The sequence below is a fragment of the Excalfactoria chinensis genome, chromosome 6, assembly GCF_039878825.1.
Source record: "Excalfactoria chinensis isolate bCotChi1 chromosome 6, bCotChi1.hap2, whole genome shotgun sequence".
Lineage (NCBI taxonomy): Eukaryota > Metazoa > Chordata > Aves > Galliformes > Phasianidae > Excalfactoria > Excalfactoria chinensis.
In genome coordinates this window covers 30,396,577-30,413,963 of record NC_092830.1, presented here as the reverse complement: position 1 = coordinate 30,413,963, position 17,387 = coordinate 30,396,577, and the positions used below count along the sequence as shown (strand labels likewise).

General features: G+C 40.6%; 1 protein-coding gene across 1 annotated transcript; it reads right to left on the bottom strand.

Moving 5' to 3' along the window:
* Positions 1–4,674: 4,674 nt before the first annotated feature.
* Positions 4,675–16,232, bottom strand: PLEKHS1 (pleckstrin homology domain containing S1). The gene is made up of 13 exons (XM_072340407.1): positions 16,202–16,232; positions 15,224–15,315; positions 15,013–15,119; positions 14,498–14,632; positions 13,463–13,535; positions 12,879–12,986; positions 12,090–12,185; positions 8,955–9,062; positions 7,876–7,991; positions 6,188–6,373; positions 5,980–6,081; positions 5,398–5,533; positions 4,675–4,763 (listed from the first exon to the last, which is right to left on the bottom strand). The coding sequence occupies exons 1-13, from the start codon at positions 16,230–16,232 to the stop codon at positions 4,695–4,697; spliced, it is 1,359 nt and encodes a 452-aa protein (XP_072196508.1). The 3' UTR covers positions 4,675–4,694.
* Between the last annotated feature and the right edge of the window lie 1,155 nt (positions 16,233–17,387).

Genomic DNA, 17,387 nt, shown 5'->3' with positions numbered 1-17,387 from the left:
CAAATGGGTTCATTTCATGGCATGCTGCTCATAATGCAGCACACAAGGCATATGTTCTAACGCTTCCAAACTTTATTCTTTTTCCTTCCTCAGTTACAAGGGATTGCAAGAGATGGAGGCTTAGATTGATTTGTTTTTCTCTTCTGGAACAAGTGTTTGGGGATTTCGCTTTTCAGAGGAACTTCTGCTATGTGGAGAAAAGTCCATTTTTTATGTTTATTATTTTTTAAGTGGGACGAGACAGCAGCACCTTTTGTGCTTATGTGGCTGCTTTGGATTTTCAGGTAGACTTGGTTAGCTGGAGCACACACAAGGGTGGATATTCTCCACTCCATTTTGTCTGGAAAGGAATCAAACCAGGGAGAGTCTGGGGAGCCCCGTAGATGATGTAAGCTCTGCACCAATGCAGATGTTTTGCTTTGGTGGAATTGATGATGAGCTCTTTGGGGAAGAAACCCCTGCTCTGGGAACCTGTAGCTCTAATGCAGTGTTTACAATGACCATAACAGGCATGCCATTTTAAACCATGAGGTTAGCACCACTGCTAGCTGTGTCTTAGTGCTCTCACTGGCATCCAAACTTATTTATTCTTCCTTGCCAGGTTATCAAAGAAACCAGCTCTCAGGCATAGAACTGAACTCAGACACCCCAGAATGGAAAACCCAACATGACCAGGCTCTTGCCACTGTTAAGTATTGTCCTGCTGTACAACAGTGGATTTGTGCCTGAAGAAGGGCTGGTCCTGCTATCGTTTCGGAGTAGGAAGGGTGAGACACTGTCAAGAAAACTTCTGCTGAGCTCACTGCTGTCAGACAGAGATGCAATTTCTCTTTAGGTGCTTTTGCTGAATGAAAGATTCACATCAACCTTGGCTGCCCTCTCACTTTTCTTTTAATGATGCAATAAATTAGAAAATCATAAGGCACCAAAGGGAACATTTGAAATTCCAGTGGCATTTCTAGGAATGGTCTGAGATACTCCAAGTTCCTTGCAGCCTGCTGGCCAGCCTGCAGCAGGGAAGGGGTTGCCTGTGGAAAGGCACGTAATGGGGAGGGCTGACTGTCCCTGGGAAGCAAACCAAAGCAGCCCTCAGCACAACTCAGATTATGTTGTCAGATTCCCAGACCTCAAGGTAGATGGCCCTGTGGTTAAGGCTTTGTGCTGAGGATTCAGTTTGTGCTCTCCTTCTAATGTCCAAAGGAACACTTTGAACATTTCCAGGGAGGAAATATCCCTGTAAATATGATCATACCCCTTAATGGGGCATGAAGTACTGGCCAAAGTTGTCCAACCCGGAGGATTTCTGTTTGCTTGCTGCAACTATCTGTGAGCAGCACACAACAGGACTGAACTCCCTGTGGGAGCACCAGCTCTTGTTCACCCGTGAGTGTGCTCTCACATATTCCTGTTGGGCACTAGGGTTGTCTTCTCCATTAGAATCAAATGGGCATCCCAGAAACTCCCCATGGTGCAGGGCTCTGACGTTCTTCCTCTCCACCTTTCTGCATCATGCTGGTCTCATGAAGATGTCTTCAGGAGATATCCTGGAAGTGAGAGCTGTTGACAGCATTGGATGTGATACTGGAGACCACTGTCAAGAGGCTACGCGCTCTGTTCCTGGAGATGGATGCCCACTCTCTGGAGGTGCTCAATACCAGACTGGTTGGAGCCCTGGGCAGTCTCATATGGTGGGTGGCAACCTTGCCCACAGCAGGTAGGATGGAACTGGATGATCTGTAAGGTTCTAAGCTGTTCTATAATTCTACAGTCACAAGTCACTCAGAAAACTGGGGATAAAACACTGACTGGTGCCTGGTGTCCTCAGATCTTCACTAATCCACTCTTCTGGGGTGTACAGGATAACATTGCTGACCTCTATTGCAGTTTCTCCTTTTTTGCTCCCACTTGCTGAAAGCGCAGCCCCACCAAACATGCCTGGCTGGGTACCCCAAGTCAAGGGGACTGAAAATCACACCATTCCTACACACTGTGGCTGTGTGCTGCACTGAGTAGAGCTTGTCTGTATCTCAGGTTGGGATGGACGCAGGCAGGGTAGCACAGAACCCCTTCCTGGCTGGACTCATTCTGCTGCTGTGCTTGTGCTCTCTGATTAATATATGACCCCAACCTGGGTTCTCAGTCCTTTTGTCCTCCAGAGGAGGTGCAGGGGCTGAATGGTCTGTGGTCTGTTTTGTGCTTTCTAGATAATGGGCATTGTGTTTTGTTGTTTTAATTTCACCACATCGGTTTTGGGACTTCTCTTCCTGTTAATTTCTATCCAAGACTTGCTTTTCTCCTGGATGGTTGCCACTTATCTACTGGAGAAGGTACTAGAGATGTAGAAAGAGCATGATTCATATTTGGGAGTTAAGGAGGAAATTAGCAGAAGGTAATAAATGAGCGCAGCATGGGAATGTGCCATGAACTAACAGGCAGGGAAACAGCCTAAAGACACAGGAATAAAGCTGGTGAGGAGCACATTAATCATTAAACACAGATCATGGAGTCAAGCACAAGTCAATTCAAGCTTGCAGGTATTGCAGCTCTTATTCCATGCCTATAATTTTATGTTGGCAGTTAGTACTAGAGGTCTTCAGGTTTTGCAGCCTTCTGACTGTGCTTTACAAAGATGGGCTATTCTGTGGGTTTATTGAATTTTATCTCATGACTATTTAAGCAGCTGTGTCAGGAACCCTCCACTGGCCAGAAGCTGAGGCCATTTTTAACAGCACATGATCATACTGCAATAAGGAGTCACAACAATAGCTGCTTCTAAGTGTCTGCTAACATAGCACCTATAATATGCTACAGGTGGTTGTAAAGGATTAGCTGCTCAACGTCAGCTGGCATGAGCTTAAAGACAGACTCTTCAGGTCTTCAGGAATTAAACAAGAGTGCTGGGTGATGCAGTGCATGAAGGTATTTCCCTTTGCTATTGCTTCTAGATTTAGCAGAATTTGGCCATTTGAAGAAAGGTACCATTTTCACACTGGGGAAAAATGTTACAGAAGGTTGTTCTTGTTTTTAAAGGGTAGGTTTGTTTTGTTTTGCTTTTAATATTACTTGTTTGTGACCTATCTAGAAGTTACTGGGAGGTTATAGATTGTCTTTAGTGGGTGAGGAGGGACCATATTGGGAGAAAAGAGAGGTAGTTAGGTAATGCAGTACATGTTGTAAAGTGGTAATGTATTTTTTAATTACACATGCACAGACAACTTCAGACATCCTACCAGAATTTACTGTACTGATGTCCATGTCATATGTCTAGCAAGTGTTGTGAATTATACATTGTGTAAACATTCATCATTTGCATTTAACATGCAAACTGACATGATAATCAATTTATGTAACACTTCAGTAACTGCTTATAAGTAGTACAGAAATAATCATCTCATTTTCTGAAGTACTCTAGAATCCTTCTGTGCTTGGTATCTCTGATCCTAGCCCTTTCTTGTCCAAAAGTAATGTTCTCCCACAGCTGAGAGGTGCTATGTGTCACTCAAAGTCTGCTTCATATGCAAGTTCTGGGGTGGTGGCTTCTTTGTTCTCACCACCTCATATGATTTGGAGCTCCTCTTTGTTCCTCTCTTCTTGGAAATGATTGGAAACTCAGGAAGTTTCAGGAAGTAGCTTTAAAGCTTCCTCGCCTCTTTGTTTGCTCATGGCTGGAAAAGGAGGCATTTGTTTTGCTGGTCAACATCATGTGAATGCCTTTGGGAAATGTTTCCCCCCCCCCCCCAAAAAAAAAATGTTGAAAGAAAATGCAAAGTAGAAAATAAAGCATTCCCCTTTCCCACTGAAAACAGCAAGAAAAATCCTAATCATACAGAGATACAAGTCTTGGAACAAGACAGGAGGGCTTCAAGTTTTCTTTTCTACCATTCAGAAGAAGAGTTTCTGCAAACCTCAGGCAGGAAAGGTTAAGTGAGAGTTATCAGCAGATACTTGTGACCTCTATATGATTTGTGATTTCAGGATTCCAGCCTAGAGGTCTGCCTGTTAGGGCAGATGGTTACAGAGCTGGAAGCAGCCCTGCATGGTGATGCCCTGGCCACCCACCCTGCAGACACTTTAGGTGCAAACAGATTTGTTAGGCTCAAAAAAAAACCCAAACAAAATAAACAGCCTAGAGCAAAGGAATAACATAGCAACTATGGAAGAGGGCTCCTAAGGAATTCTTTTTCTTCCATTCTCCATCTCTGTTATTCCAGAACCAGGATTTCCTTCTGTCTTTATGCAGAATTCAGAACAAACAGGCCTTTGAACAAAACCGAAACAAATAGTAGAATATGATCCTTTCCCATCATAAGGAATAGATGTATCACACTTATCTCAAAAGCAGAGATGGGCTGTGGAAACACTGAGTGTGAAAACTAATATTTGAATAGGGACAGAGTCTGAATTGGTTATATGAATATTTCAGGTTTTTTTGAATTACTGATGCTGTTTTCATCTCAAGCTAAATAACAGAAATAGATACATATAGGAAAAACACAACCATTCATTGCACCAAAACAAGTTATTAAGACATAAAAAGAAATCTTTTCTATTCATCATCCTTAACGACAAAATCTGTCAGTCATCTCTGGGCATAGAGAAGGTGCAGAATGCCTCTATATGCTACATATTCCATTCCTCTCCCTGATCCTTTCCCTTGAATTTTGGCACTTACTTCATTGACATCTTTTTTTTTTTCAGGAACATGAACAGCCTTTAACATGGAAGGTATCTGAATGTGGAATCCTACATACAGTAAGTTTCACCTTAAAAAGAAAAGGTAGGAGACACTGCTTTATAGATTGTTACTAATGGTAAATATTTGTGCTGCCATCTGACTTGTGTTGTAGCAAGCTAAGTAAAAAACATCCTGGTTAGAGAGATGAAAGGTAGTTTTTCTTTCTTGTTGAAACTGGCTTACTTTTCTTTAGGTGGCAACAACATCTAAAGACCTCCAGTTTCTCAGCAAAATTAAAGATAGTCCTGTACGGTTCAAAGAACTTCAGTATTGAAATTGGAGCCTATCTCAGGGAGACATAGATATCTACATGTAGCAGATTACTGCAGCGTTAAGGTATCACTTGGAAATCCCCTAGTTCTCAATTCGTAAGACATAGCCAAAAAATACCAACCAACTTTAATTTAAATTTTGGGTTGCACAGACTTTCAGATCAAGACCTCAAACACAATAATGCAGATCTTGCCATTCCCCGGGTGGCACAGGACTAAGAAATGCTATGCTGAGTGATGCTGAGGGACTGTTTGGTACAGAGGTCATTCATACCACAGTCAAAACAGAATGAACAGGTTTGAATGAAGCCATCTGAAAGGCAAGAAGCATCTTGCTTTCTGATTCAGTGCAATTCATTTAATTGTCACTTTGAGGTTAGCTAAGCATACCTCCTTTTGTGCGGACCTGCTGATGAACAAGGAAGCCTCCTCCATGTTCTGTGGGTGTAGACCATTCACAGCCACTATATGGTCTCCATGGTTAAATAAGCATCCTAGTCGGCAAGGGCCAGTCCACTGTGAGACACTAACATATATGGAGAACAGACAACAAATGAATCATAAGGGATATACAATTACTGGTTACTGTTAGCAGAATGAAAAACAGAATTGCACTTATGGCATTGCCCTCTGGAAATGACACTTAGGCTGTGTGAGTTTACAACTTCTTGATCTTGATAGCGAGTAAGACTAATGCTAGCAGCAACACAAGAGAGAGCTGGGGATTCCAGTCGGAAAACGGGGCTAGATTTGGTGCAGGTCCATGTATGTGCTGCAGATTTGAAAAAAATAAAATAAAATAAAAATTCCCAAGGCATTTCAAGAAGCTGAAATTAAAACTTATTTTCATACATTATATTTATGGTACAATTGCGAGGATCAGAGATCTGTTGCTCTCCTGACTGGATCTTTATGCTGCAAAACTGCATATGGATGTGTATGCTTCCACCCCTACATTCACCCTTGACTTACCATATTTGTCCTGCTGCTTCAGTAAGTTTTAGGTAACTGTTAATATCTGCTAGGGGGACCAAAATATCCAACTCCTGCAGTTGTGTCTTATCTGTAACTTGACTGTGAGAGAAAACATTAGAGATCAGGCACCCTCTTAATTGTAACTTAAGTGGAACCTAAAGACATATCTGTCTTCTTAGCAACAAGAAATGGGGGAGGCACTTACCTGAGCAGTATAGACAACTGAACTACTGAAAGTGGTGATGAGTTTTGCCTTCTTTTGAGGAAAGACTGCTGTGTGGTGCTTTCTGGGAGTTCTATGTCTGTGTCTGCTTCCAAGTTGCTTGGACTTGTGTTGTTTTCCAGGCTTTTGGGAGGAGAATGGAGCCTGTCATGTCTACACGTTAGCCTACTGAAAAAGGAATGGTGATAAAAAATGAACTGGTTTAGCCATTCCAGACACTCCTGCTGGATCAAATAGCTGTCAGTGAAGAAAAGAATAACAAGTTCTTGTAGAATATCCAGTGGGCAAAATTACAGCTAAGTAAAATAAACTGTCCTTCTAAAAACGGGCCGTAAATCCTAAAATAAACCTTTTCAGTATTTAAAGACTATTTATTAAGCCCAAAAACATTCCAGCTAACAACATACTTTTACAAATAAGTGAGTACAGATTGTTACCCTTGGCTTTACCACCTTTTGTGGGGATGCAACACTTTCCTCTGAGGGATACAATGACTCAGATAGGCTTGAATACTGAGGTTATTTGATGAGGCTTATAATGCCCATAGTCAACTCCCTTATTCACCTTGAACAAGGTTTGGGTTAGTAGCATATGGACTCCCATGGCATAGACTTGTGATGTATGTATAGTGAACTCTTCCACAAAGACTCCTAAAAATGCAGATGAACAAATTTATTGTAATAATCTGCATTTCTGACTGCCTCCCACTATGTGAAATAAGGCCTGGCTGTCTGTAGGTGGCAGGACATAGCCAGCAGCTATGGATGAGTCCTTTGGCTCATCACTGTCATGCAGTTTTGGTGCAGGCACCCATTTTTTTTCACCCTGCCATGCTATATTTTACTGGTTGTAAAGTTTCCTGGTGACACCACAACTGTGAAGCAATGTTCAGGTCTTTGTCTCTGACGTACCAAATACTACACCCTCAAAGTACACAGCATCACACCTATACTTAGAGAAATGGTTGGAAGAAGTTGACCTCCTAGAGCTAACATTGCATCTGTCATGGTTGACACTGTTGACAGCATCTTAATGGAAAAACTAGGAGCTAATGCTACAAGTCTTTGGCTTTTTTAAGTAACTAATACAAGTTTCTTTGCAGGGAGCCTGTCTGAATTGTTGCTGGAACTTGGCTGAGGTATCTGAGCACTGTGGTGTGCTGTTATGTCCTTAAGGCCTGGATTAAGTGTCAGTCAACAAAACCTGCTGAGCCTCTTGTCAGAGCCTGTCTAAATGCTTGAGTTGAAATGTGAGTTTAAATTTCACTGTGATGAGTTTGAAGTTCACTCTGGTATTTCCACAAGCCTTGAACGTTCTGAACCAAGACAGAAAGAAAAACTCATTCAAATGAGATGCAGCCTTCAGGTACTGTTGTATAAATACTATGAACGACAGCTCTAGCTATACCACTCGTAATCTGCAAAGCTTTAATGGAGATGCTTAATGAAGGGTTGAAACATTTGATTTTCCAAAAGAATGGCCAGGCACTGGAATGGGCTGCATGGGGTGGTGCTTGAGTCACCTTCTCTTGAGGTGTTCATGAAAGGTTTAGGTATTGCACTGAGGGACGTGGCTTAGTAGGGAAATATTGATGGCAGAAGGATAGTTGGACTTGATGATCTTGGAGGTCTTTTACAACCTTGGTGATTCTGTGATTCTGTGTTACTTACAGTGACTTCATTGACACATAAGCATTCTCCTTTACTGTCTGCCTTTGCTGTGGCTCCTCTTGTACAGGGATATCAGGCTCAGCTGTAGGGTCAATCTCCGATATTTCACTATTGCACTGTTAGAAACATATAACAGTGTTAAGAAATAAATATTCTTGCTCTGTCTATGGAAAAAAAGAATCTCAGTTACCTTGTTTTGTACAGTGCTTGTGCTGTTTAAGACCATTAGTTAGTACAGCTGGTTTCCCTCAAATAACTCACTTCCCAGAAACTGCAAGCTAGAAATGTAGTTAAAACTTAGAAATTCACGCTGTCTGGTGTAATAGATACTATCTTTTAGGTTGGAACATAACCAGCTATATTCTCATGTATGACCACTTAAAATTTGCTAACTTTAGTTTAGGAAAGTCTTTCAAAAAGATTATATACATATTTTTTAATTTATTTAATTTAAAGCACTTAGATAATACGATAACATTAAGTTGTTAATGCCCTCAGGTATCTGTACAGACTTTGGAGAGAGGCAGTGACTTCTGCAGAAGCTTGCTTGGCTTAATGAGCTTCTCATGACCACTGACTGTATGGGAAACCCTGGGAATTGAGCCTCTCAAATTCGGTGCCAGTATTTATGATTACCATTACGATTCTTTCCGCTCCATTCTTTCACACTGAAATTCACACGTTAGAATGTTTCCCAGCATTTAAAAATTACTGCTTGGTTTTACGCCACTTACTGATGCTACTGATTTAAAATAGCACTAAGTATAATGTGTAGTTAGTGCTGTTTTCATTTTTTACTAAAACAGACATCCATACAACTGACAAATGTCATTTACAATAGTCTGAAGAATTTCAACAAAATCAGCAGCATGTTTTGTCAAAATGAAACTTAGCAGAAAGACCCTTTGAGTTTAGCCTTTTCTTCTCGTACACTTTAAAGCTTTATTACCTACTGCTTTACCTACGTACTTCTTTGGCAAAGTATTAGTGGTTCCTCATACCAGATCCTCTTTGGGTCTTTATGTTTGTCCATCTCCCTAGAGCTGTTAACAAAACAGAACTCACAGCTAATAAACTACCTGTGCTAAAAGGCTGCTGGGAGTTTGGTAATAAGGTTCTTCTTCCTTTTTGAGATCTTCGTTTGAATCTGATGACAGATTTTCCTCAGTCTTTCCCAGATGTTTATCCTGTGAAAAGAATGTTTTTTATTTGAACAGGTTCACCTCTATGGGTTGTTTAACATGTATTTTGCATTTCCTAATGAATGTCCCCAGGAAACACATGCACAAAATAAGGCACTGGTATTATTGGTATATCTCCTAGATGGATTTGTGGTAACTGGGCAGTTGCAATTGACTTCATGTTCAAAAACTGTTATTTTATTTAAAAATCAAGTAGGCTGAATAATATATTTGTGATTTTGCATGCTTTTATGTGCTTATGGGCAAAACTCCTATTCATCTTAAAGCTCTTACACTAGGAAAAAAATCGATGGGAAATCTAGAAGTGGATTGGGAGATATTTGTCACTTTTAAGCAGCTTTTAAATATTATCAAGTACAGAATACATTTGGGACTTCACTGACTAATAGAAAGTTTATAAACTCTCGTTTTTAGAACATAGTCCAGGAGGCTGAAGATCTGATACTGAATCCTTTATGTCCTGAACGATATTCTCACAGGTTCATTAATACCTGAATTATTAAGGCTGCGGCTATTTGGTAAGTCAAGGAGAAACTGATCCTTCCACAAACCTTTCTAAATACAAATCAGTCATTTTAATGTTTCTTTGTAGTGAAAAGTATAGTAATTAGAATTCTTCTGCCTCCCAATGTAATTCTCCATGCCATGTTTGCAATGCAACCATTTCTAATCTTTTTACTTAGATCCTTGGTTTCCATGGTGATCATTTTAATAATTGCTAAATATGCCACAGAATATATTACTGTTTTCAAGGTAAAGTAAATTAAACTAATTACTCTCTTAGATGTAAAGAGAAGAAACTGACATTGAATAGAAATTTAAGATGATGAATGTATTTTTGTTCTCTGTTGGTGTAAATGACACAAAAAGAAGCCCACGCTGCAGCAGTCAGAACAAACCAACGAAAGGTCCCTTCAAGAAGTGCAAAACAAAACTCCTTTGGGAACAAAGACTGGCTCTGTGGTCATGACCTGAAGTCATGAACAAGTTTCCAATTGATGTTTTGCGGGGGCTTTGGGCCAATCAAACTTGTTAATGCTTGGGGAAGAGGGAAAAGAGGAGGTGATATTAAGACTTGAGATCCTCCAACTCCTATGAAATCTCGGAGTAGACAGCACTCATCAGCTTCCCAAACTGAGCTTTTGATTGCTGACAGTGGCCACTTTTAGCAAATGTGTCTCTCCACATCATCATCACAGACTATGGGGAACAATGGAGAAGGTTAAACAGCAGCATCACTGCGTTTTCCTGAAGAAGTTTGATGACATCTGCGTTCCTCTGAATGTTTTACAACCAGTGCATTATGGAGGAAATTGGCTATGGCAAAAAATGTGAATGATACCTGGAAATCATCTGGGTAATTATTAGTTTTGGGATCCTTGGTTCTCCTTGCTGCCCTGAATTTCTCTTTCAAAAAATCATGTCCATCATTTACTGGTACCTTGACCAGTATGTCTAGGTACCTGTCATATGGTGTGATGCAAATTAGGATTCCTTATTTTGATGCATTTCAGATATTAAAGGCCGCATGCACAAATAACTAGTACTCAGTTGCTGAGTCAGGTGTGGTTCGGTAGCTCAAAAACATGGGTTGAAAGGGAACCAAACTCTCAAAAGCATTCCTGGGTAGCTGGGTCCCTGCCTGTGTGACCAAACTTAGCTGGCATCAAGAAGCTTGTTTGCATGAACTGTGGTTTCTGACCACTTTTCAAGATCAGGGCCCGGATGATGGAACTGCCAATAAACAGCAAAACTAATCAGACAATAGAAATGTAGAGTCATAATTCTAACAGGAAGTAAATACAAAGGCTTAATGTGGAAGTCAGCTGTCTGGACATCACTGAGCAGAGAATAGATCCGGAGATGTTAGCGGATGTTAAACTTATGAGTCAAGTGTAGTATTTTTATCAAATGCAGAAATGTTTTTACTCCTTGCTAGCTGTATGGGAAGGTTATTTATTATGACACATGCTGAAACAATATAAGCTTCCTGATACTCCCTTTGCTTCAGGCTAAAGAGAACAGGAAAATCCAAATTCCTTATCTTTGACTGTTTCTTGTCAGCCTGTCCTATTCTGGCCAGTTACATACAATACGTGCTCTCAGAGTCACTGTGAGTATAAAGGATTAATGAAAAAGACAGAAATGACATGTATAGGAGAAAAGCAGAAAGAGAGCCTAGGTATGAATCCAAGTGTAGCAGTAGCTCAGGTCAAACTAAGAGCTAACACAATGCATTTCAGAGTTCAGATTCATAACTGAGTGATCGCACTTTCACAAATTACAGTGCTTCAGCTGAACTATTACAACAACCCATGACATTGCAATGTAATTTCAGCTATTTTCACTTCAATCCACTAAATCAAACTGTATTATATCATACTTGCTGCCAGCCTGTACAAATAGATGTTGATTGTAGCATGTGATTTGCTGTCCTGTTAGCAGTGATAGCAGAATAGATTCTTTCCCTATATCTCAGCTCCTCCAGATCATAGTCCAGTGCAAAACTAAATTACTGGAAGTCATATTTATAATGATACAACGTCAGCTTTAAGGCGTACTTCAGTCTGATTTTGTTTTGTAGCTTGATTACTCTGATTCAACTGCTGCTTGTAGAGGCTGTAGAAGGAAGCCATTTCAAAGAGTGTGGCACAGCTGAGAAATATGACAGGAGAGACAAATCCTCAAGCAGTGCAGCTTCATAGTATTCTTCTACAAAACCTGAGAGAGCTGCCTCAAGTTGCAATCACTGCGTGGAAACTCTGAGGATCTGCCTCCAAGGAACAAAGTAAATAAAGGGTATTTAGAGCAAGTTCTTGGAAGATTATTTTCAGTGCTAAATTGAGACAACTGACTAGCTACCTTTAAGAAGCCCTTATAATGAAAGCCAGGTCAGTGTGCTGGGAAAGTAGGTGAATAAACAATAGCTTACAGACAGTCAGGTGACATGAGAGCCAGTAGTCACTTCTCCAGACTAAGCAAGTCAAGTGCAATTTTATTTGTTGTGCTCACCAGTCTTTGAAAAACTCCTTGTGGTGAGTCGTTCTGAGCCTGATGAGGGCCAGGATCTGAATTTGGCCTGTTCTTATCTTCTGAGGGACCATCATCCTGTATACAGAGGAAAAAAATGTTGTCTCCTAAAGATACAATGGAGATGCTTTACCTGCATTCGGCTTCCTCTATCAAAACTATTTGAGCACAACTTTGTGACTACAGAAACCAACACCTTTTGGCAGCTATTCATTCTGACACCAAAGGACTAAGACTTTCTATTTAAATGTTAAGAGGGAATATCTGAAAGGCAAAGACAGCAAGAAGTGTGGGCTGCAGTGGAAGGAAAGCAATGGGCTGAACTTCCCCACTAGGCTTTATTGCTCAGAGAGACAAAGAAAAGCACTAGCACACAACAGCAAGAATGTGTCTAGCAGCTTTTGAAGCAATCATCACAAGTCTTCTCCAAGGTATGTCAGAGCTCATCTGCAGCTACTTCTTGCCAACCAACTTTTGCCAGTCACTTGAGATGGACAGTGGATACCAGTGCTCACTGCTGTCATCACCTGCCTTTACTTACAGACAGACTTACAAACCAATGTGCCAGTTCTGGTCATTTGTGGAGGCTCTCTGATGATGTTAACATCCAGTTCTTGCATAGGAACCTCAGTACAGAGCAGTACAGGCCACCTTGGGCACTCAGTGCATGAGCTATGAAGAACTTTTGATTGAAACAAGCAACTATATAAATCAAATTTCACAGCCACCCCTGGCAGCAAACTCATTGTTAAAGATGGGTAATCCATTTACCTTCAGGTAGCTTTGCCTTCCCAGGGAATCAGTTGTATCTACAGAACTGGAGAACAATGGCATAGAGAAGGACCGGTTTTTGACCTCTGAATTTGCAAGACCCTGGTTCTAGAAAAAAGGTAACAGCAAGGTAAGACAGACAGCTGAAGGGCTGGAGCTTGAGCTGGCAGGGTCTCCAACTGGTTCACAGCACTGACAGGCCAGATATGTATCACTTTGTAAAACAGCATGTACATATAGTCAAAAAGCATGCAGTAAGAATCACACAGACCTTCTCAAAGTAACACATCAAAGATACAATTCAATGTAGCACAATGTCAATCACTTCCTAATTTCCATGTTTCTTACTCTTCAAAAAGATGTGTTCAATGTAAGAACAATCCCCACGCAAACAGCCTATGCAATGCCTGCTTAATGCATGAGCCTGGAGTACAGGATTTGTGTGGAAAATTAATTTCTGATTAATCAAGGCAAGGGACAGATGATAAGGCCAAAATCAGGACAAGAAAATTCCTTGCTTTTGCATAGGTTTCTAACGAGATTACAAAATTCTTTCTCTAAAATCAAGCTTAGTAACATGTCACCTGAGGGCAGCATCCACCTCTTTTAGCCTCCCTGATGGAAGATATGGCCGTGACCCAATCCTCTATTTCCATCCTGTGGGTTAGAATAATAGAAATTAATATCTAATCCTAGGTACAACACAGGGAAAACCCGTTTGCTCACCTACTTCCTCTTATAAGCCTAAAATAATGGCTGTTGAAACCATCAGGAAAAATCAGCACCTTCCCTTTGGGAGATGGATGGAAAAACCCAGCCTCAAAAATGTGCATCCCAGGCACAAAAGATATGCCATGGCTTTTGTAGGGGAGGTGAAATGGTGCTTTCTGCTTCATTTTGTGTGTAGTGCTGCTCAGCTGGTCTTGCCCTAAAGATGGGGCTCAGAAATGCAAGCAGGGTGAAAAGTCTGTGAAAGCACCCCTGAAGCCTCGTTCTGTGCTTCGAGTGGGTTTCATTGGATTAATTCTACATTACTTCCTATGGAACCTGTGAGAGCAGTGCCCTGGGCAAAGGAGTGGAGTGGAATGCTCAAGTGGCACACAGGTATGTGTTTTGCTTCTGTGCTTATCAGCATTTCACACATCAGGTGCTCTTCTCCTTTAGGGCAGAAAAACCCCACCATGACTGTAGCTGGGAAAGCAAAGAGAAGTGGGAAGCTGCGGTGAAGAAGTGCTGTGCCAAATGTCCTGCCTCACTGAGCCGACCACCTGGACCGTAGTGATTCCTGCCCTGCTGGCAGGCTGGATTGCAGCGAGCTGAGCAGCTTGCAGGTAGGCCCTGAGCTACTCCTTTTGAGATCAGCCTTCTCTCCCAGCTGGTTCAGCTGTCTGTAACAGCAGGAAATTAACCCAGGCAAGGGAAAAGTGGCATAGAAGAGAGCAACTTTCCTTTGGGTCATCCAGCTAAGCCACTTGGCCCAGGTTGCTCAGACACAGGAAGAGCTGGGAGCTGCCAGTCAGAGCTGCAAAGGAGTGGGATCATGCCTTGGGGCAGCAGTTTACAGCCACATTAGCTTATCTGAAATATCACATTGCATTCACACATCTCTCTCAGCCTACCCGCTCTTCCCAATGAGGTAGTAACGTCTGTTTTCAGTAGTGATGGATATCACCTCTTCTGGACAGCATCTGAACATCTTCCTCACCGTTGCCATTATTTCAGAATTACTTATGCCGATTTCTAGACTTATGATCCTGTGAAAACAACCACATGAAACACTCAACTATATATGCATGTAAACATACCCTTCTTTGCAGTGTGAGAAACATCTTCTACTGTAGGAATACAGCCTTTGGGATCATGGAACCAACCTGTCTTCTTTGCAGGTGCATCACCACAATTGCTCAAATGAATGTATAAAATTTCATCAAAATATTTAGGACTTTTACTCTTTCATACATCATACACTGTAAGTTGTACCTTAGGCCTACAAGATCCCAAGGGAATCTTTAATTGTCTTCAGTAAGACTTGGTCAAGAACCTCAATCAGGAAAAAGCGCTTGTACAATTAGTGGTCAATTAAGATGGCTGATAAAAGATTTAAATTAAAAAATGATGTATTTCAGTTACATACTGATCAACAGCTATGGATCCCTTCATGCACATTCCTTTTAGGTACTTCAGGATGTAATCACCCTTGCTGGATTTGGACAGGATGAAATAACGCCTTTTCCAGGAATTCTGCCAAAGAAAAAGTCACTTGTCTCTTGTTAAAACTCAGGATAGCGGAAGTATCTGATGTTTGGCAAGAGACTCTGGAATATGATTGATCTGTGTTCACGTACCTTGGAGTTGATAAGATGAAGAGGTGGTGACTTGATGAAGAATCCATGCTTGAAAACTCCACCTTCAGGGCAAAATGGGTTTTGAACTTCTACTAATCAAAGAGAAATGAATGGCACCATTACTTTATTTGTTGCCAATTAATCTTTTATAAGAACCTCCTGGAACTGAAAATTGTTGCTGAGCACTTTTTTTCTGAGCTTAAATGATCATAAAGCACATTCAATTAGAGAAGAGAAACACAAATCAAAGCTATAAAATACAGAGCCAGGCCCTGCTTCTTTGATGTCACTGTTACTGCTGACAACTGGCCAAAGCTGTCAGCAAATGATAGATGTAATATACTGTGTTGAAGGACGTGGCTCAAAAGATATCATGAAGCATTGTCTTATTTAAGGTTCTTATTTAACTTCTTGGGTCTTGTCTTACTTAACTTCCTCATTAGTGAGGCAATCTCGTTCCATTTCTTAAGCCATAACCTTGATGTGAGAAGTTAATACTTCTAAAGAATCCAGTGACTGAAGAAAGGGCAGTCAACCTCCAGCAGCCCAGTACAAGTTCTGGGAAGGATGGCAATACATCAACAGCCAGCTTTGTGGAGAGAAACACTTGGTTCTGAGATCCCATTTACTACTGACTTCAGTGGAGGTAAGACTTCATGGTTAGTGTCTTAGAGCTACTGACATATCGTCCAGTTCCCAGTTAATTTTTAAGGATTTTCGTGTTTTTAGAAATGTCAGTAAAATTTGTGTGTCAGGTACAAGAAGGATTCTGTTATAATGGAAAACGCTGTATTTAGGACAGATTCTTTAAGGGAGGGAGCAGAGGGGTAGAATTATCACAATACACTGTTTTTGCTATTTAAAACAAAATCCCTGGCAGCTGGAGGCAAAAGAGAATAGTATCAAATACTGACAAGTATGTTTTGCAACCTGATTAAATCTTACCACTAACAAACCTTAGTAAATGAAATTTTGTACCTTCAGAGTTTTTTCTATTTCTCAAAGCCATCCTGTTTGTTCTTTTTACTGAGATGGGAAAGAAAAAACCTTGAAGCTAATTCCTTTCACTCTTTCTTGCTGAGCAACATTTCACGGCATGCACGGTTGCCTAAGAAAATAACAAATATGTCAGAAATGTTTGTTTTCACAGTGATGGTTAAACTATAGGAAATTAAACAAATTCCCTAAGAAACTACAGATACAAATATAGTTATTACTCATTTAAATATATTACTATCTATAATAAAATAGTATATTATAAAATTATCTATTATGTGCTATAAAATTACATTTTAATCTTAAATCGTAAAGATAAAATGATGCATTACAAAATCTGTTAACTCACACGATTCAGAGGGATGATTTGCTCAGGATGTGAAGAGACCCACCAACAGTACTGCATTTTGCCCCTTCCTTTGCAGGAGCCATTTCAGCTGTACCCTAGGGACTTTGCATCGCACCCATTTCTGACACTGCCTTGGCAGCAAGATAAGCTCTATGTGCCCTGAAAGTGCAAGAACACAGTGGTGTGCATCTTTCAGAAGGTAAAAAGTGGCTTTAGTTACTTTGACACAACTCAGACTGTGGGCTTTCAGGCAATGCTCTGCTGTAAATGAGAACGACCATTGCTGGAGAACTCTGTAGAGCATTTCTGCTTACACTTTTTTTAGGGGAATCAGTACAGTTTTGCCTCTTTTGGAGAATCTTGTACAACTCTTTGGTTCTACAATTGCTGGGACAGACTGTTAGAAAATGTAATGTCTAGGTTTTTTATCTATTGCTTAAAAAGAAGGGGAAAAAAAGGACAAAAAAATATTTCCAAAACTGAAAATGACTGCACGAAAAGTCAAATGCTTAATGTCAGTAGCGGGGAACCCATCTAATGTTGCAGTGAAAGGCAAAGTATTATTCGTCACATAGTCTCATGTAGGTCTAACTAAAATCAGGATTTCCAGGTGGAAAGATGAGAACTCATGAGATTACAGCAAACTTTTCATCACTGCTGCCTCGCTGCATTTCGGAAAAGAAGTTTTAAGTGTTGTGTTTAATCATTTTTTCCACTTCAATGGAAGAAACATATTAAGCACATTATGTTTAATTAAGAACAAACAATGCCAATTCTGTGATTATACCCCACCAGATTTTTGTATTCCTGACATTCAGA

What these genes read in the sequence shown, in the direction of transcription:
- PLEKHS1 (XM_072340407.1), bottom strand. Translation starts at nt 16,232, where the DNA reads ATGGCTTTGAGAAATAGAAAAAACTCTGAAG. An exon ending in GGATCCATAGCTGTTGATCA is followed by an intron (nt 14,633 to 15,012) that starts GTATGTAACTGA and finishes TTGTTTTCACAG; the next exon opens with GATCATAAGTCTAGAAATCG. An exon ending in TATGTGTCAATGAAGTCACT is followed by an intron (nt 6,374 to 7,875) that starts GTAAGTAACACA and finishes TTCCTTTTTCAG; the next exon opens with TAGGCTAACGTGTAGACATG.